Source organism: Mycteria americana, chromosome 26 (assembly GCF_035582795.1).
Source record: "Mycteria americana isolate JAX WOST 10 ecotype Jacksonville Zoo and Gardens chromosome 26, USCA_MyAme_1.0, whole genome shotgun sequence".
Taxonomy (NCBI): Eukaryota; Metazoa; Chordata; class Aves; order Ciconiiformes; family Ciconiidae; genus Mycteria; species Mycteria americana.
The window spans coordinates 859,448-885,393 of NC_134390.1; the positions used below are offsets into that span (position 1 = coordinate 859,448).

Genomic DNA, 25,946 nt, shown 5'->3' on the forward strand with positions numbered 1-25,946 from the left:
CCCAGTCTGTCCCCAGTGCTCCCAGTTCAGGTGTCCCTGTCCTAGTGCTCCCAGTCTGACCCCAGTGCTCCCAGTATGGGAGTCCCTGTCCTAGTGGTCCCAGTCTGACCCCAGTGCTCCCAGTATGGGAGTCCCTCTGTCCCCAGTGCTCCCAGTCTGTCCCCAGTGCTCCCAGTTCAGGTGTCCCTGTCCTAGTGCTCCCAGTCTGCCCCCCGAGCTCCCAGTATGGGAGTCCTTGTCCCCAGTGCTCCCACTGTGACCCCAGTGCTCCCAGTATGGGTGTCCTTGTCCCCAGTGTTCCCAGTCTGTCCTCAGAGCTCCCAGTATGGGAGTCCTTGTCCCCAGTGCTCCCAGTCTGTCCCCAGAGCTCCCAGTATGGGAGTCCTTGTCCCCAGTGCTCCCAGTCTGACTCCAGTGCTCCCAGTATGGGAGTCCCCCTGTCCCCAGTGCTCCCAGTCTGTCCCCAGTGCTCCCAGTATGGGAGTCCCTCTGTCCCCAGTGCTCCCAGTCTGTCCCCAGTGCTCCCAGTATGGGAGTCTCCCTGTCCCCAGTGCTCCCAGTCTGACCCCAGTGCTCCCAGTATGGGAGTCCCTCTGTCCCCAGTGCTCCCAGTCTGTCCCCAGAGCTCCCAGTATGGGTGTCCCTGTCCTAGTGCTCCCAGTCTGCCCCCAGTGCTCCCAGTATGGGAGTCCCTCTGTCCCCAGTGCTCCCAGTCTGTCCCCAGAGCTCCCAGTATGGGAGTCCTTGTCCCCAGTGCTCCCAGTCTGTCCCCAGTGCTCCCAGTCTTGGTGCCCTTGCCCCCACTGTTCCCAGTCCAGCATGATTCTGTCCCCAGTGCTTCCAGTTTCCTTCCAGTGCTCCCAGTCCAGGTATCCCTGTCCCCAGTGCTCCCAGTCTGTCCCCAGAGCTCCCAGTTCAGGTGTCCCTGTCCCCAGTGCTCCCAGTCTGTCCCCAGAGCTCCCAGTAAGGGGGTCCCTCTGTCCTCAGTGCTCCCAGTCTGTCCCCAGTGCTCCCAGTATGGGAGTCCTTGTCCCCAGTGCTCCCAGTTTGACCCCAGTGCTCCCAGTATGGGAGTCCCTCTGTCCCCAGTGCTCCCAGTCTGCCCCCAGAGCTCCCAGTATGGGAGTCCTTGTCCCCAGTGTTCCCAGTCTGTCCCCAGAGCTCCCAGTATGGGTGTCCTTGTCCCCAGTGCTCCCAGTCTGTCCCCAGAGCTCCCAGTATGGGAGTCCTTGTCCCCAGTGCTCCCAGTTTGACCCCAGTGCTCCCAGTATGGGTGTCCTTGTCCCCAGTGCTCCCAGTCTGTCCCCAGAGCTCCCAGTCCAGGTGTCCCTGTTCCCAGTGCTCCCAGTGTGTCCCCAGTGCTCCCACTCTGCTCCCAGTGCAGGCGTCCGTTTGTCCCCATGGCCCCTTGTCTGTCCCTGTCACACCCTGCCTGTCCCAGCCGGTCCCAGCCTGACCTTGTCACCGCTGGCCTGTCCCCATCGCTGCCTGTCCGTCTGTCCCCATCACTGCCTGTCCGTCTGTCCCCCTCCCTGTCTGCCTGTCCCCATCGCTGCCTGTCCGTCTGTCCCCCTCCCTGTCCGTCTGTCCCCCTCCCTGTCTGCCTGTCCCCATCGCTGCCTGTCCGTCTGTCCCCCTCCCTGTCCATCTGTCCCCCTCCCTGTCTGTCCCCATCGCTGCCTGTCCGTCTGTCCCCCTCCCTGTCCGTCTGTCCCCATCGCTGCCTGTCCGTCTGTCCCCCTCCCTGTCCGTCTGTCCCCCTGTCCCCCTGTCTGTCCCCATCACTGCCTGTCCGTCTGTCCCCCTCCCTGTCTGCCTGTCCCCATTGCTGCCTGTCCGTCTGTCCCCCTCCCTGTCCGTCTGTCCCCCTGTCCCCCTGTCTGTCCCCATCGCTGCCTGTCCGTCTGTCCCCCTGTCTGTCCCCATCGCTGCCTGTCTGTCTGTCCCCCTCCCTGTCTGCCTGTCCCCATCGCTGCCTGTCCGTCTGTCCCCCTCCCTGTCCGTCTGTCCCCCTCCCCGTCTGCCTGTCCCCATCGCTGCCTGTCCGTCTGTCCCCCTCCCTGTCCGTCTGTCCCCCTGTCTGTCCCCATTGCTGCCTGTCCGTCTGTCCCCCTCCCTGTCCGTCTGTCCCCCTCCCCGTCTGCCTGTCCCCATCGCTCCCTGTCCCCCCATCCCGTCCCCACTGCCCCCGTTCGTCGGTCACCTTCGATCCCTACCTGTCCCTCTCCCACCTGCTCACGTCCCCTCCCCGTCCCCGCTCTGTCCCTGTCCGTCTGTCCCCACCGCACCCTGCCCGTCCCCACTGTCCCCGTCCGTCCCCGTCACACCCTCTGCAACTGTCCCCATCTGCCCACCCCTTTTACCCTGTCCCACCTGTCCGTCTGTCCCTGTCCCACCCCGTCTGTCTGTCCCTGTCCCACCCCGTCCCTGTCCCACCTGTCCGTCTGTCCCTGTCCCACCCTATCTGTCCCTGTCCCACCGTGTCCATCTGTCCCTGTCCCACCTGTCCATCTGTCCCTGTTGCACCCCGCCTGTCCCCATTGTCCCCATCCATTGACCCCTGTCCATCCCTGTCCCACCATGTCTGTCTGTCCCTGTCCCACCCCGTCTGTCTGTCCCTGTCCCACCCTGTCCCTGTCCCACCATGTCCGTCTGTCCCTGTCCCACCCTATCTGTCCCTGTCCCACCGTGTCCATCTGTCCCTGTCCCACCTGTCCATCTGTCCCTGTCGCACCCTGCCTGTCCCCATTGTCCCCATCCATTGACCCCTGTCCATCCCTGTCCCACCTGTCCGTCTGTCCCTGTCCCACCCCGTCTGTCTGTCCCTGTCCCACCGTGTCCGTCTGTCCCTGTCCCACCCTGCCTGTCCCCATTGTCCCCATCCATTGCCCCTGTCCCTGTCCCACCTGTCCGTCTGTTCCTGTCCCGCCCTGTCCATCTGTCCCTGTCCCACCCTGTCCCTGTCCCACCATGTCCGTCTGTCCCTGTCCCCCCCGCCTGTCCCCATTGTCCCCATCCATTGCCCCTGTCCCACCCTATCTGTCCCTGTCCCATCGTGTCCCGTGTCCGTCTGTCCCTGTCCCACCCTATCTGTCCCTGTCCCACCGTGTCCATCTGTCCCTGTCCCACCTGTCCGTCCGTCCCTGTCGCACCCCGCCTGTCCCCACCCATTGACCCCTGTCCATCCCTGTCCCACCTGTCCGTCTGTCCCTGTCCCACCCCGTCTGTCTGTCCCTGTCCCACCCTGTCCCTGTCCCACCCCGTCCGTCTGTCCCTGTCCCACCGTGTCCGTCTGTCCCTGTCCCACCCCGTCTGTCTGTCCCTGTCCCACCCTGTCCCTGTCCCTGTCCCACCTGTCCGTCTGTCCCTGTCCCACCCCGTCTGTCTGTCCCTGTCCCACCGTGTCCGTCTGTCCCTGTCCCACCCCGTCCGTCTGTCCCCGCCCCATCCCGCCTGTCCCCATTGTCCCCATCCATTCCCCCCCCCGCCCAGGGGGAGGAAACTGAGGCAGACCCCCCCCAACCGCAGCCACGTGGCCCCGCCTCCCGCGTCCTCCACCTTCCCAGCATTCCCCGCGCGGGGGGTTGTGGGAAGCGTAGTCCGCCGAGGGGGGGGGAGCGGCAGCTCCGCTGCCGCTCCCCCCCCCTCGGCGGACTACGCTTCCCACAACCCCCCGCGGCGCCCGTTTCCCATCGCACCCCGCGGCGCGGCGGGGGGCGGCGCGGGCGCCCCCTGGCGGCGCGGGCGGCGCGGCGGCGGGACGGAGCGCGGCGGGGATGAGCGAGGAGGGGGCGGGCGGCGGGGCCAGGCGGAGCGGCGGCTTCCCCAGGTACCGGACACCCCACCTCCCCCCTCCTCCTCGGGATATCCCCCCCCCTCCATCGCGACACCCCCCCCCCATCGCGATACCCCCCCCCTCAAACCGGGGTATCCCCCTCCTGAGGGAGAGGGGGAGGTTGAGGCCTACACCAGGCCCACGGGCCTGCCCCTCGGTCACCGGGCCTGTGTGACGGGGCTCTACACTGCAGAGAGGGGGTGGCCTGTCGCCGTGTCCCCAACGCTGCGGGGGGGGGGGGGTCCCAGATCTGTCCCCATGCCATGTGATGATGCCACTTCTGTCCCCAAGTCCCCACGCCACGTGGTAGTGCCACCCCTACCCCCATATCCTAATGCTGCGTGGTGATGCCACCCTTGTCCCCACGTCCCCACGCTGCGTGACGCTGCCAGCCTCTCCCACCACCCCGCTTTCCCCTCGCCAGTCCCCTCTGACCCCTGCTCGGGCTGGTGACAACCCTGTCCCCAGGTCCCCATGCCATGTGGTAGTGCCACCCCTACCCCCATATCCTAACGTTGCGTGGCAATGCCACCCCTGTCCCATGTCCCCACGCTGCGTGTCAGTGCCACCCCTGTCCCCACATCCCCATGCCGTGTGGCAATGCCAACCCTGTCCCCATGCCACCCCTGTCCTCATGTCCCCGTGCCACGTGGTAGTGCCACTCCTGTCCCCGTATCCTAATGCTGCGTGGCAATGCCACCCCTGTCCCATGTCCCCACGCTGTGTGTCAGTGCCACCCCTGTCCCCACATCCCCATGCCGTGTGGCAATGCCAACCCTGTCCCCACGCTGAGTGGTGATGCCACCCCATGCCCCCGTGCCATATGGCAGTGCCACCTCTATCCTTGTGTCCCCATGCTACATGTCCCCATGCTACATGGTGGGACCAGCCCTGTCCCCGTGTCCCCACGCTATTTGTTGGTGACAGCCTTGTCCCCATGTCCCCATGCTATATGGCAGTGCCACCCCTGTCCCCACGCTGCCTGGGGGCTCCACATCTGTCCCCATCCTGCGTGGCGGTGCCACCCCTGTGTCCCCACGCAGCATGGGAGCTCCACTGATGTCCCCATGCTGTGTGGGGCCTCCAGCCCTGTCCCCATGTCCCCATGTTGCATGGCAGTGCCACTCCTCTGGTGGGTCCCCACGCTGCGTGGGGCTCCAGCCCTGTCCCCATGCCATGTGGTGATGCCACTCCTGTCCCTCTGTCCCTGTGCTACATGGCAGTGCCACCCCTGTCCCCATGTCCCCATGCAGTGTGGCAGTGCTGTCCCTGTCCCCGTGTCCCCACACTGCTTGCTGGTGCCAACCCTGTCCCCATATCCTAATGCTGCGTGGTGATGCCACCCTTGTCCCCACGTCCCCGCGCTGCGTGACGCTGCCAGCCTCTCCCACCACCCCGCTTTCCCCTCGCCAGTCCCCTCTGACCCCTGCTCGGGCTGGTGACAACCCTGTCCCCAGGTCCCCATGCCATGTGGTAGTGCCACCCCTACCCCCATATCCTAACGTTGCGTGGCAATGCCACCCCTGTCCCCATGTCCCCATGCTACGTGTCAGTGCCACCCCTGTCCCCACATACCCACACTATATGTCAGTGCCACCCCTGTCCCCGTGTCCTAATGCTATGTGGCGATGTCGCCCCTGTCCCCGTGTCCCCATACGGTGTGGCAATGCCACCCCTTTCCCCATGCCCGCACACTGCCTGGTGGTGCCACCTCGTCCCCCATGTCCCCATGCCATATGACAGTGCCACCCCTGTCCCCATGTCCCCACACCGTGTGGCAATGCCCACGTCCCCACGCGACACGTCAGTGCCACCCCTGTCCCCACATCCCCACGCCATGTGGCAATGCCAGCCCTGTCCCCACGCTGAGTGGTGATGCCACCCCTTTCCCCATGCCCCCGTGCCATATGGCAGTGCCACGCTGTCCCCATGTCCCCGTGCTACATGTCAGTGCCACACTGTCCCCGTGTCCCCATGCTACGTGTCAGTGCCACACTGTCCCCATGTCCCCATGCTACATGTCAGTGCCACGCTGTCCCTGTGTCCCCATGCTACATGTCAGTGCCATACTGTCCCCATGTCCCCATGCTACATCTCAGTGCCACGCTGTCCCTGTGTCCCCATGCTACATCTCAGTGCCACGCTGTCCCCGTGTCCCCATGCTACATGTCAGTGCCAGCCCACGCTACATCTCAGTGTCACGCTGTCCCCATGTCCCCATGCTACATCTCAGTGTCACGCTGTCCCCATGTCCCCATGCTACGTCTCAGTGCCACGCTGTCCCCATGTCCCCATGCTACGTGTCAGTGCCACGCTGTCCCCGTGTCCCCATGCTACATGTCAGTGCCAGCCCACGCTACATCTCAGTGCCATGCTGTCCCCATGCTACATCTCAGTGCCACGCTGTCCCCGTGTCCCCATGCTACATCTCAGTGCCACGCTGTCCCTGTGTCCCCATGCTACATGTCAGTGCCAGCCCACGCTACATCTCAGTGCCACGCTGTCCCCGTGTCCCCATGCTACGTCTCAGTGCCACGCTGTCCCCATGTCCCCATGCTACATGTCAGTGCCAGCCCACACTACATCTCAGTGCCACGCTGTCCCCATGTCCCCATGCTACGTGTCAGTGCCACGCTGTCCCCGTGTCCCCATGCTACATGTCAGTGCCAGCCCACGCTACATCTCAGTGTCACGCTGTCCCCATGTCCCCATGCTACGTCTCAGTGCCACGCTGTCCCCATGTCCCCATGCTACGTGTCAGTGCCACGCTGTCCCCGTGTCCCCATGCTACATCTCAGTGCCACGCTGTCCCCACGTCCCCATGCTACGTGTCAGTGCCACGCTGTCCCTGTGTCCCCATGCTACATGTCAGTGCCAGCCCACGCTACATCTCAGTGCCACGCTGTCCCCATGCTACATGTCAGTGCCACGCTGTCCCTGTGTCCCCATGCTACATGTCAGTGCCAGCCCACACTACATGTCAGTGCCACGCTGTCCCCGTGTCCCCATGCTACATGTCAGTGCCAGCCCACGCTACATCTCAGTGACACGCTCTCCCCATGCTACATGTCAGTGCCACGCTGTCCCTGTGTCCCCATGCTACGTGTCAGTGCCACGCTGTCCCCATGTCCCCATGCTACATCTCAGTGCCAGCCTCTCCCACCGCCCCACTCCCCCCAGTCCATACCCTCATCGGTCCCCTGTGACCTCTGCTTGGGCTGGTGACACCCCGTCCCCATGTCCCCCTGCTGTGTGGTGTCTCCACCCCTGTCCCCATATCCTAATGCTGTGTGGCAATGCCACCCCTGTCCCCACGTCCCCAGCGCCACATGGCCATGCCAGCCTCTCCCACCTCCCCGCTCCCCCCAATCCGTATCCCCATCCGTCCCCTCTGACCCCTCCTGGGGCTGGTGACAGCCCTGTCCCCAGCCTGGAGCAGATGCTGGCCGCCAACCCCGGGAAGACGCCCATCAGCCTGCTGCAGGAATATGGCACTCGCATAGGCAAGACCCCCGGCTACGACCTCCTGAAGGCCGAGGGACAAGCCCACCAGCCCAACTTCACCTTCCGTGTCACCGTTGGGGACATCAGCTGCACCGGTGGGTCCCCGACACCCTCCGCTTCCAGGCTGTCCCCCGCCTGCCCCTCACCCCCCCCCCCCAACGGTGCCAGGGGGGTGAGGGGTGGGGGACAGCCTGGAGAGGGTGACCTAGGGTGGATCTCGCTCGCCTGGGATGTGGGGGGGACAGTGAGGACACGGGGATTGTCCCCAGGATGGTGGGGATGTGCTGGGGAATCCCTAAAAGTGGGTTGTGGTGGGGGGATCCCCTGGGATCCCTAAAAAAAGTGGGTCCTGGTGAGGGATCGCCTCGGATCCTGATGCCTGGGACACTCAGGGATCCCTTGGGACCCCCAAAAGTGGGTTGTGGTGGGGGATCGCCTGGGATCCCGATGCTTGGGATGCTCAGGGATCCTGTGGGACCCCAAAAAAGTGGGTCCTTGGGGGGAGGATTGCCTGGGACTCCAATGTCTGGGGCACTCAGGGATCCCCTGGTACCCCAAAAAGTGGGTTGTGGTGGGGGATCATCTGGGACCCCGAAGCCTGTGCTGTGACACAGGGATCCTCCTGGGGACCCCAACATCTGGGATGTGCCATGGCGCTTCCCTGGGAACCCAAAAAGTGGCTCGTGGTGGGGGATCGCCCAGGACCCCAATGCCTGGGACACATGGAGATCCCCTGGGACCCCAAAAAAGTGGGTCCTGCACCCAGGACCCCAATGCCTGGGACACCTGGGGAACCCCTGGCACCCCACCCCCGGGGTTATGGCAGAGGGATCCCCCGGGACCCCGACACCGGGGCTGTGGCAGCCCTAACCACAGCCCATGGTCTGCGAGGGGTTTGGGGGGGCCCCAGGTGCCCCCCCACCCCGCTCAGCTGGTGTCTCCCCCAGGGCAGGGGCCCAGCAAGAAGGCGGCGAAGCACAAAGCGGCGGAGGTGGCCCTGAAGCTGCTCAAAGGGGGGGACATGCTGGAACCCACCGCCCCCGAGGAGCCCAGGTGAGGGGGGACGGGGTCCCCAGGGTGCTGGGGTTCAGGGTGGGGGTCAGGGTGCAGCACAGAATAGGGTTGGAGGGAGCTGGGGGGGATCTGGGGGGATGCTGGGTGCACAGGGGAAGGGCACCGAGAGTGTCCAGGAGGTGCTGGGGGAAGTTTGGGGTGCTCCGGGATGCTGGGTGGGGGGGGTAGAGGGGGTGCCCAGGTGGTCTGGGGGCACCCAGGGGGTCGGGAGTTCCCCAGGGGTGCTGGGCACCCAGGCCCAGTGGGTTTGGGGGATCTGTGGGGGGTTGAGGGCATCCAGGGGAGTTTGGGGGTACCCAGGGTGATTGGGGATGCTGGGGGGCTTGGGCATCCCAAGGGATTTGAGGGGGTTTGGGGAGCTTAGTTGGGTTTGGGGGTGCCCGGGGGGGGGGGGTTGAGGGTACCCAGGCAGGTCTGTGGGTGCCCAGGGTGGCTCTAGGGGTGCACGGGGGGGGGTTAGGGGTGTCTTAGGGGAGCTTGGAGAATTGGGGATGCCTGGGGGGGGTGGGAATGCCAGGGGGCCTGGGGGTCCCAAGGGAATTGGGGGTGCCTGGCAGGATTTGGGGCACCTGGGGGGTGCCGGGGAGGGAGGTTTGGGGGGGGCCGGCTCGGGCGTTAACGTCTCACCTTTTATCCCCAAGCTCTCCTTTCCCCCCAGAGCCCCCGGCTGAGCTCGGCCCCACGGCCGCCCCCCCAGCACCCGCCGTACCCCCACCCTCGCCCAGGTAACGGGGTGGGGGGCACCGATTCCCCCCCAAACCCCCAGCTCCCGGCACCCCGTTACACCTCTCCGTCCCCCCAACCCAGGGGTACTGGTGTGGGGGTGCTCAGAGCTGCCCCCCCGCTGTGCCCCCCCTCACGTCGTGCCCGTCTGCCCCACGCAGGGGCACCCCCCTGGAGATGAAGACACCCGTGTCCCCCCCCCAGTCGGAGTGTAACCCCGTGGGGGCTCTGCAGGTGGGTGACACCACGGGCTGGGACAGATGGGGATGTGCCCCCCCCCCAGCTCGGTGGCTGTCCCCGTTTTGGGGGTGACAAGGCTGTTTGGGGGCCGGCCGTCCCTGTTGGGGGGGTGCATGCCCCTTTGGGGGTGACCTTACCCGTTTTGGGGGTGGTGGTGACCTTTGGGGGCTGCCTCTCCCCAGCTGGGGAGGGGCTTTTGCCCCTTTTGGGGACAGTTATCCCTGTTTGGGGGACAGTTGTCCCCATTTCAGAGACAGTTATCCCCGTTTTGGGGGTGGTTATCCCCATTTTAGGGACAGAGGACCCATTTTGGGGACAGTTATCCCCATTTTGGGGGCAGTAGACCCATTTTGGGGACAGTTATCCCCATTTGCGGGATGGTTATCCCTGTTTTGGGGATGGTTATCCCCGTTTTGGGGACAGTTATCCCCATTTTGGGGACAGTGAACCCATTTTAGGGACAGTTATCCCCATTTGCGGGATGGTTATCCCTGTTTTGGGGATGGTTATCCCCGTTTTGGGGACAGTTATCCCCATTTTGGGGACGGTTATCCCCATTTTAGGGACAGAGGATCCATTTTGGGGACAGTTATCCCCATTTTGGGGGCAGTGAACCCATTTTAGGGACAGTTATCCCCATTTGCGGGATGGTTATCCCTGTTTCGGGGACAGTTATCCCTGTTTTGGGGATGGTTATCCCCTTTTTGGGGGCAGCGGACCCATTTTGGGGACATTTATCCCCATTTGCGGGATGGTTATCCCTGTTTTGGGGATGGTTATCCCCGTTTTGGGGACAGTTATCCCCATTTTGGGGACGGTTATCCCCATTTTAGGGACAGAGGATCCATTTTGGGGACAGTTATCCCCATTTGCGGCATGGTTATCCCCGTTTTGGGGATGGTTATCCCTGTTTTGGGGACAGTTATCCCCATTTTGGAGGCAGTGGACCCATTTTGGGGACAGTTATCCCCATTTGTGGGATGGTTATCCCTGTTTTGGGGACAGTTATCCCTGTTTTGGGGACAGTTATCCCCATTTTGGGGACGGTTATCCCTATTTTGGGGGCAGCAGACCCATTCTGGGGACAGTTATCCCCATTTGCAGGATGGTTATCCCTAGTTTGGGGACAGTTTTCCCCTTTTTGGGGACGGTTATCCCTATTTTGGGGGCAGCGGACCCATTCTGGGGACAGTTATCCCCATTTGCGGGATGGTTATCCCTAGTTTGGGGACAGTTTTCCCCTTTTTGGGGACGGTTATCCCTATTTTGGGGGCAGCAGACCCATTCTGGGGACAGTTATCCCCATTTGCGGGATGGTTATCCCTAGTTTGGGGACAGTTATCCCTGTTTTGGGGACAGTTATCCCCGTTTTAGGGATGGTGGACCCATTTTGGGGACAGTTATTCCCATTTGCGGGATGGTTATCCCTGTTTTGGGGACAGTTATCCCCATTTTGGGGGCAGTGGACCCATTTTAGGGACAGTTATCCCCATTTGCGGGATGGTTATCCCTGTTTTGGGGACAGTTATCCCCATTTTGGGGACGGTTATCCCCTTTTTGGGGTCAGTGGACCCATTTTGGGGACAGTTATCCCCATTTTGGGGACGCTTATCCCTATTTCGGGAGCAGTGGACCCCTTTTGGTGCTGGCCCTGCCGGTTTGGGGGATGGCAGTGCCCGTTTGGGGATGGCATCTCCTTTCTGGGGGCAGCTCTCCCTTTTTCAGGGGGGTGGCCATGGCCCTGCCCTCCCCAGACCCCCCCATTTTTCGTCCCCCCCAGGAGCTGGTGGTGCAGAAGGGCTGGCGCCTGCCCGAGTACACGGTGACGCAGGAGTCGGGGCCGGCGCATCGCAAGGAGTTCACCATGACCTGCCGCGTGGAGCGCTTCGTGGAGATCGGTACGGGGCCGGGGCACCCCCCGGGTGGAGGGGACACACGTGACAGGGTGCCAGGCTCACCTCGGTGTCCCTCGTCCCCTCCCCGCAGGCAGCGGCACCTCCAAGAAGCTGGCGAAGCGCAACGCGGCCGCCAAGATGCTGGTGCGGATCCACAACGTCCCCATGGAGCCGCGGGAGGGCAGCGAGGCCGAGGTGGAGGAGGACCAGTTCTCCATGGTACCGGCCAGCAAGGGGTTAACGGGGGACACGGGCACCCCGAGGCCACCCCGAGGAGTTAATGGGGGACACGGGCACCCCAAGGTCACCCCAGGGGGTTAACAGGAGACACGGGCACCCTGAGGCCATCCCAAGGGGCTAACGGGGGGGACATGGGCACCCCGAGGTCACCCTGGGGGTTTAACGGGGGGACATGGGCACCCCGAGGCCACCCCGAGGAGTTAATGGGGGACACGGGCACCCCGAGGTCACCCCAGGGGGTTAACAGGAGACACGGGCACCCTGAGGCCATCCCAAGGGGCTAACGGGGGGGACATGGGCACCCCAAGGTCACCCTGGGGGTTTAATGGGGGGGACATGGGCACCCCGAGGTCACCCTGGGGGTTTAATGGGGGGGACATGGGCACCCTGAGGGGTTAACGGGGGACACGAGCACCCTGAGGGGTTAATAGGAAGGACATGGCCACCCTAAGGGGTCAATGGGGGACACAGGCACCCCAAGGTCACCCCCTATTTCAGGGCTTATGGACCCCCAGCGATTAGAGTTGGGGGGCAGTAGGGGCAGGGGGACACCCAAGGGTGACCTGGGGGGCACCCTCTGGATTTGGGGTCCTTGGGTGGGTGAGTGCGGTCCCCACGGAGGGGCCCTGAATCAGGGGGTGTCCCGCAGTCCCCAAGCCCCCATGTCCCCTCAGGGGACGCTGCGTGGGGGTCCCAGCAGCCCCCACGTTCCTGGCGTGGCCCCACATGGGGGTCCCTGAGCCCCCTTGTTCCCAGCGTGTCCCCATATGGGGGTCCTGGCGGTGTCTGAGCCGCTGTGTCCCCAGGGTGTCCCCACGGAGGGTCCCTACGGGTCCTGAGCCCCTGTACCTCAAGGGTGTCCCTGCACGGGGGTCCTGGTGGCTCCCGAGCCCCCATGGGTGTCCCCACGTTGGGGTCCCTGCAGTTCCTGAGCCCCCACGTCCCTACGTGGGAGTCCGGAGGCTCCCTGAGCCCCCATGTCCCTTGGGTGTCCCTTGGGTGTCCCTCCGAGTGGTCCCTGAGCCCCCATATCCCCCTGCGGGGGTCCGGGTGGTCCCCACGTCCCTGTGGGGGGGTCAGGATGGTCCCCGAGCACCCTGTCCCTGCAGGCGGGCCCCAGGCTGGAGGGGCTGCGGGGCCGAGCACCCGGCTGCACCTGGGACTCCCTGCGCAACTCGGCGGGCGAGAAGATCGTGCAGCTGCGGAGTCACCCGCTGGCACCCATGGGTGCAGGGGCCTGCGCCCTCCTGCAGGAGCTCTCCGAGGAGCAGAGCTTCGCCATCAGCTACCTCGACATCGGTGAGCCCCCGCCCCACGGGCATCCCCCCCCCTGCCCCGGCCACCCCACGGGTGCCCCAGCCTGGGCTCGGGGGTGTTGTGGGTGGTTTGGGGGGGGGTCTGGGGTGACAGCGGCCCGTCGCTGTGTCCCCCCCCACCCCCCCCAGATGCGTTGAGCCTCAGCGGGCTGCACCAGTGCCTGGTGGAGCTGTCGACGCAGCCGGCCACGGTGTGCCACGGCGCGGCCCCCTCCCGCGACGGCGCCCGCTCCCAGGCCGCCCGCAACGCCCTCCAGTACCTCCGCATCATGGCGGGGGGCAAGTGAGCCCCCCCCCCACCCATCCACCGACAGCCGGACGGACCCACGGACACTCCGACAGACCCACAAACGGACCTCTGCACTCACCGACCGACACACGGACCTCTGGACAGATGCCTGGGCCCACTGGTGGACACCTGGACCCACCCACGGACACCCAGACAGACACCCGGCCCCACTGACACACCCTGTGGGCACCCGGACCTGCTGACAGACAGACGGACAGACACGCGGCCCCCCAGACGGAGCCCGGACAGACCTCAGGGCCCAGGGGCACCCTCCGTCCTGGCCCCCCCGGGGCTGGGGAGGGTCCCTGGGTGCCAGCCAGCCCCCGGGAATAAAGCTGGGGGGGTTTGTAAACTCCCCGCGTTGGTGTCTTTTGGGGGGCTGGGGGGCACGGGGGGGGGCAGTTGTGGGGTGTTGGGGGGCAGGAAGGGGGCAGGTCCCCCCCTTGTCCCCCAGGGGCAAAACCAGGGCGAGCGTTCAGGGGGTGAGCGGCAGCAGTTTATTGGGTGACGGATGGACCCACGGACAGACGGACTCAAGGACGGACTCACAGACGGCTTTCCAGACAGACGGCTCCCGGGACGGACGGCGGGATGGACGGCGGGACGGACAGATGGACGCTCAGCGGCGGCGGCCGAAGCGCTGCGGTGTCGCCATGGTCCAGAACGGGGCGGCCGGGGGGTCCCAGCTGCGGGGGCTGAGCTGGGCCTGGGCCCCCCCCCGCAGCCCCCGCCCGAACCTGCCGCGGGGACACCGCACCGCTGACACCCGCCGACGGGGACAGACGGACGGGGACAGACGGACGGACGGGGACAGACAGACAGACAGGGGTGGGCAGATGGGGACAGACGGGTACAGATGGATGGGGACAGAGGGACAAAAGGGGACAGAGAGGGATCCAGAGGGACGGAAGGGGATGGACAAATGGACAGGGACAGACAAGGATGCGGGACTGGGGACAGACAGACAGACGGAAGGGGACAGGCTCAGTGCCATGGACAGATGGGGACAGCGGGACGGACAGGGATGGACAGACTGACGGCTGGATAGATGAGACGGATGGGAACAGCCTGAGGGAGGCGGACAGAGGGGGACAGCCAGCCGTGGGACGTGCATGGACAGACGGACACCAACAGGGACCCCCATCCCGGCACCGGCCAGGCCACCCACGTGTCCCCTTTAGGTGTCCCCAAACCACCCAGGTCCTTCCCCACCCCAGGATTCCCCCCGGTGTCCCCAAACACCCGACTCCCTCGACGGCCGCGCAGCGCCCCGGACCCCCCCGGTGCCCCCAGACCCCCCCCCCCCCCTCCGGTGTCCCCGGACCCCCCCCGCACCCCGGGGCCCCCCGGTCCCGCTCACCTCTGCGGCTGGAGGAGGGAGCCCGGGCTGCGGCCGGGGCGTTGCAGGGAGCGGAGCAGCGCGGCCAGGGCGGCGGCGGCGGCCTGGGGAGGGGTCGGACGGGGGGGGGGGTCACGGCAGCCCCGGGCCCGGGGAACCCCCCCCCCCCCCCTCCCGACCCCCCCAAAACCGACAAGCCCGTTCCCTCACCCCGGGCGCTTCCCGCTGCCCGGCCCCGACGGCGCGGCGCTGGCCGGGGCTCACCGGGTCGGGGTCGGGGCCGGTAGCGGGGTCGGGGGCCCCGAGGCAGCAGCGGGCGGCGCGCAGGGCCCCCGCCAGCAGCAGCAGCAGCAGCGCCAGCCGCTCCGCCATCGCCCCCGCCGCCCGCCGCCGCCGCCGCCGCCTCTTATAGCCGGGCCGGGCCGGGCCGGGCCGCCGGGGGGGTCCCGGGGGAGCGGGAGATTGCGGGGATCAATCCTGGCCCCGCCGCCGCCGGGCGCCGCTAATGAGACCCATTTACCAGCCGCGACAGCCGCCCCCGGGGACGCACGGACGGACGGACGGATGGACGGGGACGGCCCCGCACCCCCCCGCCCCGCCCGGGACCCTCAACCGGCACCACCGGGGCTACCGGCACCACCGGGGCTGCCCGCACCGTCGCAGCGAGACCGCCCGTCCCCGTCCCCGTCCCCGGGACCCCCCGAAACCAGGACCCCCGCACCGGCCCCCCCCCCCCCCCCGGACCAGGACCCCCGGAGACGGCCCCCTCCCCTGCACCGGCCCCCCCACCCCCGGGCCCGTCCCGTCCCGCACCGGGCCCCGGCCCCCCCCCCGCCCGCTCCGCCGCGGTTCGTTGCCGCCATCCCGTGGCCGCGCCGCGCTCCTGCAGCCCCGACGGGGCGGCCCCGGCTCCGCCGCTCCCCGGGTTTCCCCCGTTCTTTCCGACCCCAAACCGGCTGAAATCGCCCCAAACGCTCACCCCGAGGGTGTCCCGGGCCACTGCGGCGTCCCCGTGTCATGTGTCCATCGTCCGTCCGTCCGTCCGTCCGTCCCCCCAAGCAGGCTCACCCGCTGTGTCACCCAGGTGGGCGACAGCCCCGCGGTGTCCCCAGGCAGGGCCGACGGCCGGACGGTGTCACCCGGGGGGGGCTGAGGGTTGTCACAGCCAGCACTGTCACCCCCTACCCAGTGACAACCGCACCGTGTCCCCCCGGGCAGGTGACAGCCAAGGGTGTCCCCGGGACAGGTGACACCAGGGTTGTCCCCAACCGAGCCAGCTCCGGGGCCCCCCCCCGTGCGAAGCAGAGGGCGGCAGCCACCATCTCCTGGGTAATATTTTAATGTTATATTTGCAGCATAAATAAAAGGCACATTACATGTTTGGTACGACGCGGCTGGGGGAGGGGGGGGCTGGGACGTGTCCCCCCTCCCCCGCCTCCCCCCGTGTCCCCGGGCCCCCGCGGGGGCTGTGAGGACCCGCTCACAGGAGCCCGTGCGGAGGGGGGGGTCCCTCGGGGCCCGGGGGGGCCGCGGGAAGGGGTTACAGCTAGAAAACCATTTCGTTGCGTAAGGAGCTGCGCATCCGTTCAGGAAGTTGATATATGTCTATATAGGTCTGTATATACTCATAGATACGTATTTTTTTTATAGATACTACACCCTCGTGGTTACGCTTTTCGGGGAATTTCCTTTTTCTTGGGGTTTTTTTTTTTTCCGTTATTGATCGTCAAAGCTCGCCCTACAAAGCAGCTGGGGGGGGATGGGGTCCCGTGTCCCATCGGGTCCCTCCGTCACCTCCTGGGCTCGTTTCGGGGCCGGAGAGCATCACCACTGCCAGAGCCCGCGCGTGCACAAAACCAGGGGGGAACCAAACAGAAACGGGTCCGCAAGTCCAAAACCGACCAATTTCCCGGCTGAGCCATCGAAATCCGGAACCAAGGAGCCAGCCTGGGGGGAAAAGGCGGCACCAAACCCCCCCAGCCCCCCTCATCCCAAGGGATTTGGGGGCGGACGAGGAGATCTTCATCTCCGCCGGAGGGCGAGGAGGGAGCTCCCCTCCGTCACCAGCCCTCCCGGGGTTCAGCATCGCCCCGGGGCGGGGGAACGGCTGCCCCGGGACGCCGTTTTTCAGCCATTTGTTTCTATTCGACATCACAGCGAAGACGGATCGATAAAACCCCCGACTCCGAACGGCCGCCGACGCCGTTGGGGCTCTCCCCGGCTCCATCCCAACCTAAACGCGACCTTTAAACCCTGCGGGGCTTTTCCACGCTCCTGCGAGGAGCCCCAGCGTCGCTCTCCCCACGTCCATCAGGCCACGGAGGAGGGAAGGAGATCCCGGGCGATCCGAACACCGCTACCGCAGAGATGGGATTTGGGGGAAGACGCGTGGGAAGCCACAGGACTGACACCGGCACTAACCGGGGTTTCGGTTAAGGCACCGCGGCCGAGGCCCGAGGGCTGGCAGAGGAAAGTGCAGGTGCCCGGCGAGCTGCCGAGCGGAGCCGGCCGGGCGGCTGCCATCCCCCGGGAGCCTCTGAAAAGCAGAGAAACCATCCTAGAGCAGAAATCTGGGGGGAGGGGGGGTTTGCCCCACCCAAAGGCGTCCGCAAAGTTTTCAAGCAAGAGTTGAACCAGCATGGGAAGGAGGAAAAGAAGAAGCCACCTTCACCCTCGCCCGTCCTCACGGGTCTGGGGGGAACCCTGCCATCACCGACCTGCCGGAACGTCCATCTGCCCAACCAAAACCAACCCCTAACCGCCACCAAAACCGGAGCACATCCTCTACAGCTACTGCCGCGCCGGCCTGGAGAAGAAACGGCCTCCAGGAGAGGGGAGGAGGAAGGAGGAGACGATGTGGGGCAGAAACCCAGCAGCCGTTGGGCTCTTCGGAGCTGTTTGAAGCGCTCGGCGGGGATTTCCACGCCTCGGAGCCCAAAGGCTCCCCGGGAGCAGCGCGGGGAGCTCGGCTCCGGGAGAGGAGCCCACACCGACCCCGTTTTTCCAGCAGCCGGCTTTTAATTACCTGGGCAGCCCGACGTATCCACGCGCGGCCGCGCCATCGGCGTGGAGGTGCTGGAAAAAGCGTTGGTGGAAAACGTGCGTTTCTATGTACCCTCCTCTCCGAAAAGCCCAGAAAGAGTCACCTCTTAAAAACCAAACCTGTCCCTCCCGCCGGAAAAGTGACAGCCACCCCAGCGTGGTGACGTTCAGCTCCTTCTGAGGTTTAAGACCGGCTCGGCATCGTCTCTGCCGGGCACCAACAAGGGAGGAACCTCACCCATGTGCCCCAAAGTGACATTTACGGCTTGGGACGCCCATCCATCGCACCGGGATGGGACCGGAGAATCCCCCCCGATGCCTGAGGCTGGCGGGGGGATGTGGTAGCTAAGGGTCACGCTGGGTTTTTTGGCTACCTTCCTCATCGCGGGCTTAGCCTCACTGGGAGGATTCCTGCTTCGCACCGCCCGTCTCCCTCCCTGCAAGCAGGGACGCTGTCAGCAAGAGAAACGGGGACCTGAAACCTGCTCCGGGACCCGCTTTCGCAGCGGCGGTGCAGGTGTCGAATGCTGTTGGGGTAAAACACACCCGAAGGGGACACAGGAAAGCTGCAACCTTGTCGATTAAAAAAAAAATAATAATGTTAAGGTACGGTCAAACACTTGTTCCCCGATTGTCGCTGCCCGGGTTTGGAGCTTTACAACCGCGTTTTCACGGGTTTGCAGATTTTTCAAGACACTAAGCACGCGCAGGCGGAGGGGAGCTGAGACGGGGAGATGCTGGAGCGGGGCAGCACCGATCAGGAGCACCGAGGCACGGAGGGATGGGGAGAAAAGCCGCGCTCTGCATCCCCCCACTCGCCACCGGCAAGGACTGAGCTACCTCGCGCTGCCCGACGGTGCTACGAGGTTTCAAGGGTCGGAGCGGTCAGGGCAGGGAAAGCCCTTTTCTGGGCCGCAGGCAAGCCGCAGGCAGGCTGGGCGATCTCGGCTCTCCTACCACACAAAATCCGGTCACTTTTAGTCCCTAAGGGTAAAACCAAGGGGTCGGGGAAGCTGCTGCATTCGACGCTAACGCTGCCGTGCGTCTCGCTGTCCTGGATTCGTACCTCTTCACCGTCACCCTTCGCTTTCTCCTTCCGACCCCACCAGCAAAGCCACCGGCTGCTCCTCGCCTCTGCCTCATCCACCAGACCCCGACGCCACGAAGCAAACAAGGAACGAGCGGTGGGATCAGCCCAGAGCTCAATTCCTCCTCTCTCTCTTCTTTCAACGAACCCTTTTCCTCGACAGCGAGGGTTTTTCCGCAGAGCCGAGCACTTGGTGAGCCTAGGAGGAGCTGGTGAGCTGCTGTCGGTGCCGCCGGGCACACGACCGCGCGCTCCCCGCACGCTGTCCCAGCTCCTGGGCTCCCAGGCCCTGACCAAGGGACAGGGACCCAACGGCTGCCGGGCGACGAAGCAAATATGTTTACAACACATTTTTGTCATTCCTGCTATTCCCGGACAAAGAAAGGAAGAGAAATGCTTGTTTCAAAGCCCCCGGAAGCAAACCGAGCGGATTCAAAGAGCAGAGCGAATCCCTTTGCTGCAAGACGGCTCATTTTTACACTTTTTTGGGTCACACAAAGGAGCACAGGGTTTTCCGCTGTTCCCTGCCGCAGCTCTAGAACCTGCATCCAGCAGCCGCTCCAAGAGAGGAAGCAGAGCCAGGCTGGATCTTGTTCCTCCTGCGAACCTCTGCTTTAGATCCCGGCCCCCCAAAAAGGTCCTGAACCCCCGCTGTGCCTCCACCTGGCCGAAACCCCTTTTTGTCCAGGTCACGCAGCTTTTAAGACGTGCCGAAACCCCCCCCGTCCTCTTCTCGCAGCTCGCTCTCGCTGCAGAAACACATACCGTGTCAGGATACCGAGCCGAAACATCCGTCTACACCCAGACTCTGCAGAAACAGCTTTACAGAAACAAAAGGCGGGGCTGGGGGGGGCTATGCAGGATCTGAACCAGAAGCGCAAACTGCCGAGGCCAGAAGTGACGCTGATTACACACAAGACGACTCTCGAGATGAGCACGAGAAACCAGGAGAGCACGAGAGCAGCACGGCGTTGAGACAAACCAAACCCAGGAAACGCTGCGGTCGATGCTGCTAAAAAGTCGAGGGAAAACTGAAAAAGAGCGGGGGGGGGGGGGGGGGGGGGGAGACAGATCCCATCGATAGAAAAACCAAACCGCTGAACTTCCCCGTCCGTAATGGGATCCGGTTCCTTGCTCAGACTTTGCTTTGGGTTTTGCTGTCCCTGGAAACCTTCCAAGTCTGGATAAGCCAAACAAAGTCACTTTGACAAACAAACTTGGCTCAAAAGTGGCGAGTGCAACCTGAGGTGGGCGAGAGCTCAGGTGAGGAGGGACCTCCCGAGAAGGAGGGGAAGACCAAGGGCTGATGCAGCTCCACGGACTTTGACGAGGTTCCTTCTAAGAGCCCGAACGCACACAGCACCCCTTCCCATTTCCAAACTATCGACTCCGATCGCTTGCCCAGGGCCAGCGGCAGCCTCGGGAAGGACACACAGACACACACGCATGCTACGGCCGCCCGGCAAGAAAGCGGACCCGATTCCGAGCGTCTTTCAACGTCAAGGCTGGGTTTTTAAGCGGCCCTGTGAAACTGGAAGCTCTGTGAATCCTTGGTTTGCTCTGGCTGGGAAGCAACGGCTGCTCCATCACCGAGAGCGGAAGATAATCAGGAAGAAGAGGTAAAAGACCGGGCAAATAGAAACACTCTTTCGTGCTCCCTCCCCTTGGAACAGGCAACTAATTCATGATTTAAGGCCACCGTTTTTAAGGTCATCGAGGTTATGTGGAAAGGAGATGATCCTTGGAAATGGCGGGGTTTGTTTGCTAAGGTGTACAGCGGAGTGGGGAGCAGATGATGAATTCTGGGACTCACATTATTATCACCTGCTGGGCCGGCTCGTCCTTTCATGTACCTCCCAGAGCGCCTTTGCACCGGTCCCAGCCGACGCAGATCAGCACCAATTTACTGTAAGGAAGACTGAGAGCAGCCCCTCCGCTGCTAGAACAGACGGTACCTTTTCTCCAGCCACCACAGCGTCCCGTTACGAGAGCAGCACGCGAACGTCTGCAGCTCCCGGTGCGGCACAAGTAACCAGGAACACGCGTGTTCCCCCCCTGGCCCCACGTCCCCCTCTCCCGACCGTTGGGCACAAACCGATTTACAGCGATTACACTCCCATCGCGTCCAAAATCTGTCGCTGGCATCTTGGGAGTTAGCGTGTGACAAGACTAACCTCGATCCCTTTAACCTCAGAGCTCAAGGAAGCTTCTTGTGCGAAGGTGCAATGTTTCAGGTAGCTAGAGCAGAGGGGGGAGCAGATGCCTGGAAGCAGCATGCTGTTAAAAATAAAATACATTGACAGCACGACTAAATGTCACAGCCTCCCAAGAGCTATGTTTTCCTTTGCTGAGAGTGGAGGAGGAGGGAGGGGGGGGGACTTGGAAGAGTGAAAGCGCCAAGGGGATCCACCAAGCATGGAGGTTTAGTGTTAATGTAACTGATACCTGAAAGTGAACCTTTCAAGGTGCTTTTCAAAGTGAGGCTCTGCGTGTTCGGATGACTCTGTGAGTTGACGGATCGTCAACTGAAGGATCGAGAAAAGCGCTCAATCCGCGGCCGTCCTGCGGGGACGGGCGATGGCAGGGCAGCGGCCGGGGGCCAGGATCTGTACAGGCTATGCAGTGTAAGAAGCGCCATAGCTGCCCTTAACTCACTTGGAAAAAAAAAAAAAAAAAAGAAAAAATAAAATCCTTATCGGCCCCCACTCGTCAGGGACTTAGTTATGGTCAGTCTCTCCGGCTGCGAGTTCGCGGTTAGCTCCGTGTCACACGCACAGGCTGTGACATCATCTGCCAGCAGACTGCGACTGTGGAGCCATGATGACGTGTGACGGTATCGGCATGCTCAGTTCTGTCCTTTGGCTCGCCATCTGAGTGAGCACCGAAGTGGCAACCGCTTCTGCCGCCGAGCGGACGCTGAGCCCGTTGGGGGAGGCCGTCACGGAGCTGTGCTGGATGACGGGAGCGGGAGAGCCGGTGGGCTCAGAGCTCTCCTTTGGGCTTTCTGCTTGACCAGAGAAGGAGAAGAGGATGGAAAAAAAAGAAGAAAACAAGGTTAGAGAGAGGCTGTGCGTGTCGCTACCGGTGTGAGCAGCGAGGCGATGGGACGGGAGACCGCTCCTGCCTCGGAGGGTGTGCAGAAATTAGTCAGGTATTTCCTTAACGCTCGCCTTTCCAGCCAAAGCAGCCCGGAGCGGAGAGGCTGATCCCTACAGGAATCCCAGCTCCCCCCACCAAGCTGGGCCCCCCCCTCAAGCAGCTGTTTGGCAAAAGCAAGTGAGGACTGGCAATAAAACTGATTAGAGTTGGGACGTAACGACCCACCGGGGCGGCTGGCCCCGTCCCTTGGAGAAACACCACCGAATCTTACTGAATTCACGCCAGGAAGGCATAAAGCGCAGGCTTCCCACCAAGGATGGCAGAACCCAGCATAACCTTTATCGTAATAAATCTGTTTCCTCATTGTAACAAATGAACTTTCCTACACGTTGTTTCCTGGCGTGGTACTTGGTTCAAGGCCATTTAGCCCAGAGACTGAATAGTTCCTTCAGAGTCCTTACCATCTGTTGGGTGAGCACACAGGAAAGCACGCAACAGAAACCCTTCTGTAAAGGCAGGGTTTTTTTTTGCCATTTTTTATATAAATTACCTGGTTTGCTCTTTATTGTTCTCTAGAACATTAAAATCAATTACAGCCCATTACAAACTGTTTGCTTGCTCGATTTCTTTCGGGAACTTGAAGCGATATGATTGAAGGGATGGGAGGCAAACAAAGGCAGAGACCTTCTTCTGTGCTCTTTTCTGAGCGACGCAGATTGGTTTCCAAAACTTTGGATTCTCTCCCACAAACAGCCCACTGCGCCCAGGCAGAGCTTCTAACACAGAGGATAATTTGTGACCTATCAAATGCCAAGGCGAGAGCAATCAGACCTCTCTCTTTGGGGGTATACACTCATTATCTACAGATGTCAGGAGGAAATTCCCTCCTGTGCACTTGGCTAGATGAATTACGGGTAAGATGCGGTCACCTTCCTTTAAAAGAGCAAAATAATGGCACGAGCCGGGGTACTTCTTCCACGTCAAGAGGGTAAACCCCATGACACCGGGGCGGGGGGGAATCAGAGAAGAGGTTTACAACCTTACCGGGCATTGGCAAACGTATTTTAGGGCGCGGTTTTGTACCGGGTGCTTGAATATTGTACCCCGTTCCCAAACGGGTTTTACCTTCCCTTGTGAAACCTTGGCTTGGCCTTCGCCAGCATATTGAAAGATGCGGCTAGCACAGCAGATTTGAAAACTGACTTGGCGGTGAGAGAGAAGGTCGAGCAGAGCAATATAATAGTTTGGCATCCCAAAAAGGAGATTTACAAGGTATTACAAATAAAACAACCCAACTGTACATGAGGCAGCTGTAATTCCATCGAGGGAATCTGGCATTTTTGTTTAAGGACCTGCTTAGTCACAAATCTCAATAATAAAAAAGGCAGCCGGGGAGGGGGGGGGGGCATGGGGAGGGAGGTGTGAATTTCATTTTATTATTCAGATGTGTGATGAATTCCTATTATTGGAGCAGACAGACTGCGAGGAATAATAATAGGAACTGTAAACTTTGGAAGTTAACAGGAAAAATCATGTCGCCTCTCTGCATTATACACAGAGCGAACACCTGTCTGCAAGGGCTGGGGGACAGCGAGGATTTTCACGACCACATTACTCAAGCTCTGAGTCACCGTAATGAGTGAAAATAAACTGGCTGTGCCAGGCCCTGTACAGCACGTAGCTGTGCCTCACCGCACAGGCGAAGAGCGTTTCAGAGACCCAGGAGACGGGAAGCGGGAGGCAATCGGGAAGGACAGCGCCTGCTTTCTTGGCTTTGGTTTTCTCCCCTTTCCTTTTCGTATCTCCATCCATCCCTGCCTGTCGTCCTGTTAATCTAGGCAACGCTAGGGGACTCCAGCATCCTCCCAAAGTCTTTGCACAAATACCACGGCGTGGAATTGTTATTGCAGAGATGACATAAGAATCCAGACATAATGTTTAGCTCCCAGGTTGATTATAATGAAATAGGCAGCATTAAAAAAAAAAAAAAAAAAGAAAGAAAGAAAAGAAGATAAAAAAGAGGCCTCCTTAGTTCCAAACCCGAGCCAATTTGATGTGAATTGCAGAGAATGAGATATAGAGCCCCATGATGTCATTTATAGAGTCTGGCCTTTTCTGACTCTGGCTTCGCTTTCAGAGCAGCAATAGTTTTTAACTTCAAAGAGAATATCAAGTGCTTGGCATGCTGCCTGGGAGCGGGTGGAGAGACGCTGGCCCGCGCTCCAGGGAGAAGCGGAGATATGGATCTCTGTCAAATATTCCACGCTACAGACACACGGAGGGAGATGCGCTACCTCCTTCCCTCGGCGCTTTCGCACCGCGGTTGCCCTCACTGCCTGGTTGCCGGATATTATAAACCAGGTTAAAGTGCCAATTTGCAGTGCAAATTTGCAGGTCCAGCCTGGGTGATCCTCCTCCCTGGGGAGGCCATATCAGCAGAAGACACAGGACCAAGGTCTGTCCTGTCCTGCCAGGGGCAGTCGCTGGAGGGTGACAGAGCAGAGACTAAGATGAAGACTCCTTTCCTTTACATCTGACGCAGGTTTCATCTGCTTAGACCTACTTAAAGGGTAGCGAGGACCAGTAAAAGTCATCACTCACCAAGATAGCCCTGTGTTTTCTTCTGTAGTGCAGTGACGGGGCAGTCCTTGTGAGCCAGCAGGAGCTGTTTAAGTTGAGCAACTTCGTTCCTCAGTAGCGTAACTTCATTCTGAGATTGAAAAACAAACACGCACGTATGCATCACTCACGCTCTTGAAAGCAGCCTCTAGCAACGGCAGGACATTAATTTATGTGCCCTGCAAACGTACAATTTGTTGTCTAATTTGAGATGCCTCTGGCCCGAGAACACCAAACAAAGTTTCTGGGTTTGGGGAATTTAGTATGCGAGACAGGGACGGCAGCATTTCCCTCCAGCAGCCCCCACCGCTGGCTGGAAAGCCCCTCGCTACGTTAATCACCGAATCCTGGACAGACATTTGCCGGAGCCCTCCTGCTAATGCCAACTGCTTGAGTCAGACACTCCGGCGTGCTGTTGGCTCCAAAGGAAAACTAAACAGAGCGAGAAGCTGAGTGTATAACGGGCTCAGCCCACACCGGGCCGTGGGGAACACCAGAGCTCCTCCAAGCTCTCGGTACCTCCGTGAGCTTCTTCTGTCAACCAGGTCTGCTCCCCTGAAAACTTTGTGCAGCGTATTATTCCTCTATTGAAACGTTTGGAGAAACAGCTGAAACCCAGTCAATTGTATTTCACAATTGCCCGAGGAAACAGTTTCTATAATTATCTTGGGAAGAGAATAAAAATACCATGATCAGTGCTATTGAAAAAAATCCCACCGCATGAGTCACTAGCCACCAGCGAAAGAAAAAAGCCCAGAACGGACACGAGTTCAGTCTTTGCAGACCCTTCACTCCTCGGCCAGTGCTGAGAGCATTAACAAGGGGGCTAATGGCAACGGAAGTGAAGTCTGTATTTTTCCATGCGTTGCACTTCTGCTAGGCACGCTGGGGGTGCTGCCAGAGAGCCGGGGAAACCCAACTCTTCACAAAAACCAGTACGGCTGCGGGCCGCAGCTGCAGAGCCTCCCTGCTCACCCCTGTGCCAGGTCCGCCATGCAGGGAAGGGAACTGGGACTGCTTCTGCTGACCCCGTGCCAGCAGAGAGCTCTCCCTCGCGTAGGGAGGTTTCCACTCCGCAAATACAGCTGCTTCCTGGGGCCTCTGCGCTCTGCTCCCGAGGCGGGCGTTGCTCCTTGAGCTACGGCCTTGATGGGCAGAGGCAGAGCCCTTTCGAGGGGGACGCGGAGAGAAAGAAGAGCACTGAAGCGCTCTTTTCCCCGTGGCCTGCTTGAGGCAGAGGATCAGGATGGAAAGCAGGGAGTGAAATCTAGGCACAGAGGCAGCAATCCTGCCCCAGAGAGCAGCATCCGAACGCACGTTGTCTCTGCAGCACTGGGAAGATGTTCCCTCCGGAGCGACGGTCCTAACGCTGGCGAAGGGCTGTGCTCAGCCTCCACGGTTACATACTCACGCTCAGCTGGATGTTCTGGGTCGTGAGCTCCTCGGCTTTCTTCTCCAAGGAAGACACCCAGAGCTTGCGTTTCTGACGGCAGCGGGACGCGGCAGCCCGGTTCCGCTCCAGGAACCGCTGCCGACGCTCGTCCGGGTCTTCGTCAACCGTGCGTCTCCGTCGCCCGCCGGTGCTGGGGGTGGGCTGGGCAGGGGAAACCTGGAGATGGGGCACGTGAAAGAGAGATACTGAAA

The 25,946-nt window shown here is 62.0% G+C and overlaps 2 protein-coding genes across 10 annotated transcripts in view; one reads left to right on the top strand and one right to left on the bottom strand.

Moving 5' to 3' along the window:
• The first annotated feature begins 3,740 nt into the window (after window positions 1-3,740).
• On the top strand, window positions 3,741-13,471 carry TARBP2 (TARBP2 subunit of RISC loading complex). Of its 2 annotated transcripts, none has more exons than XM_075525346.1 (9): window positions 3,741-3,829; window positions 7,253-7,434; window positions 8,287-8,392; window positions 9,055-9,138; window positions 9,298-9,370; window positions 11,157-11,274; window positions 11,363-11,490; window positions 12,621-12,810; window positions 12,957-13,471. In XM_075525346.1, exons 1-9 carry the CDS (start codon window positions 3,777-3,779, stop codon window positions 13,112-13,114), a joined length of 1,092 nt encoding a protein of 363 aa, XP_075381461.1. In that variant the 5' UTR covers window positions 3,741-3,776; the 3' UTR covers window positions 13,115-13,471. The 2 variants fall into 2 exon arrangements, with proteins under 2 accessions (XP_075381461.1, XP_075381463.1); XM_075525348.1 differs by having other exon boundaries at window positions 3,750-3,829; window positions 7,265-7,434.
• Window positions 13,472-16,154: 2,683 nt separating this feature from the next.
• The window catches only part of LOC142420973 (cyclic AMP-dependent transcription factor ATF-7), a 70,386-nt gene continuing 60,594 nt past the window's right edge, over window positions 16,155-25,946 (bottom strand). For all 8 annotated transcript variants that reach the window (XM_075525338.1, XM_075525341.1, XM_075525342.1 and 5 more), the window contains 3 exons: window positions 25,714-25,911; window positions 24,285-24,393; window positions 16,155-21,588 (listed from right to left, as the gene is read on the bottom strand). In XM_075525338.1, the coding sequence (XP_075381453.1) occupies window positions 21,371-21,588; window positions 24,285-24,393; window positions 25,714-25,911 (525 nt within the window). In that variant the 3' untranslated portion in view covers window positions 16,155-21,370. The remainder of the gene's footprint in view (window positions 21,589-24,284; window positions 24,394-25,713; window positions 25,912-25,946) is intronic.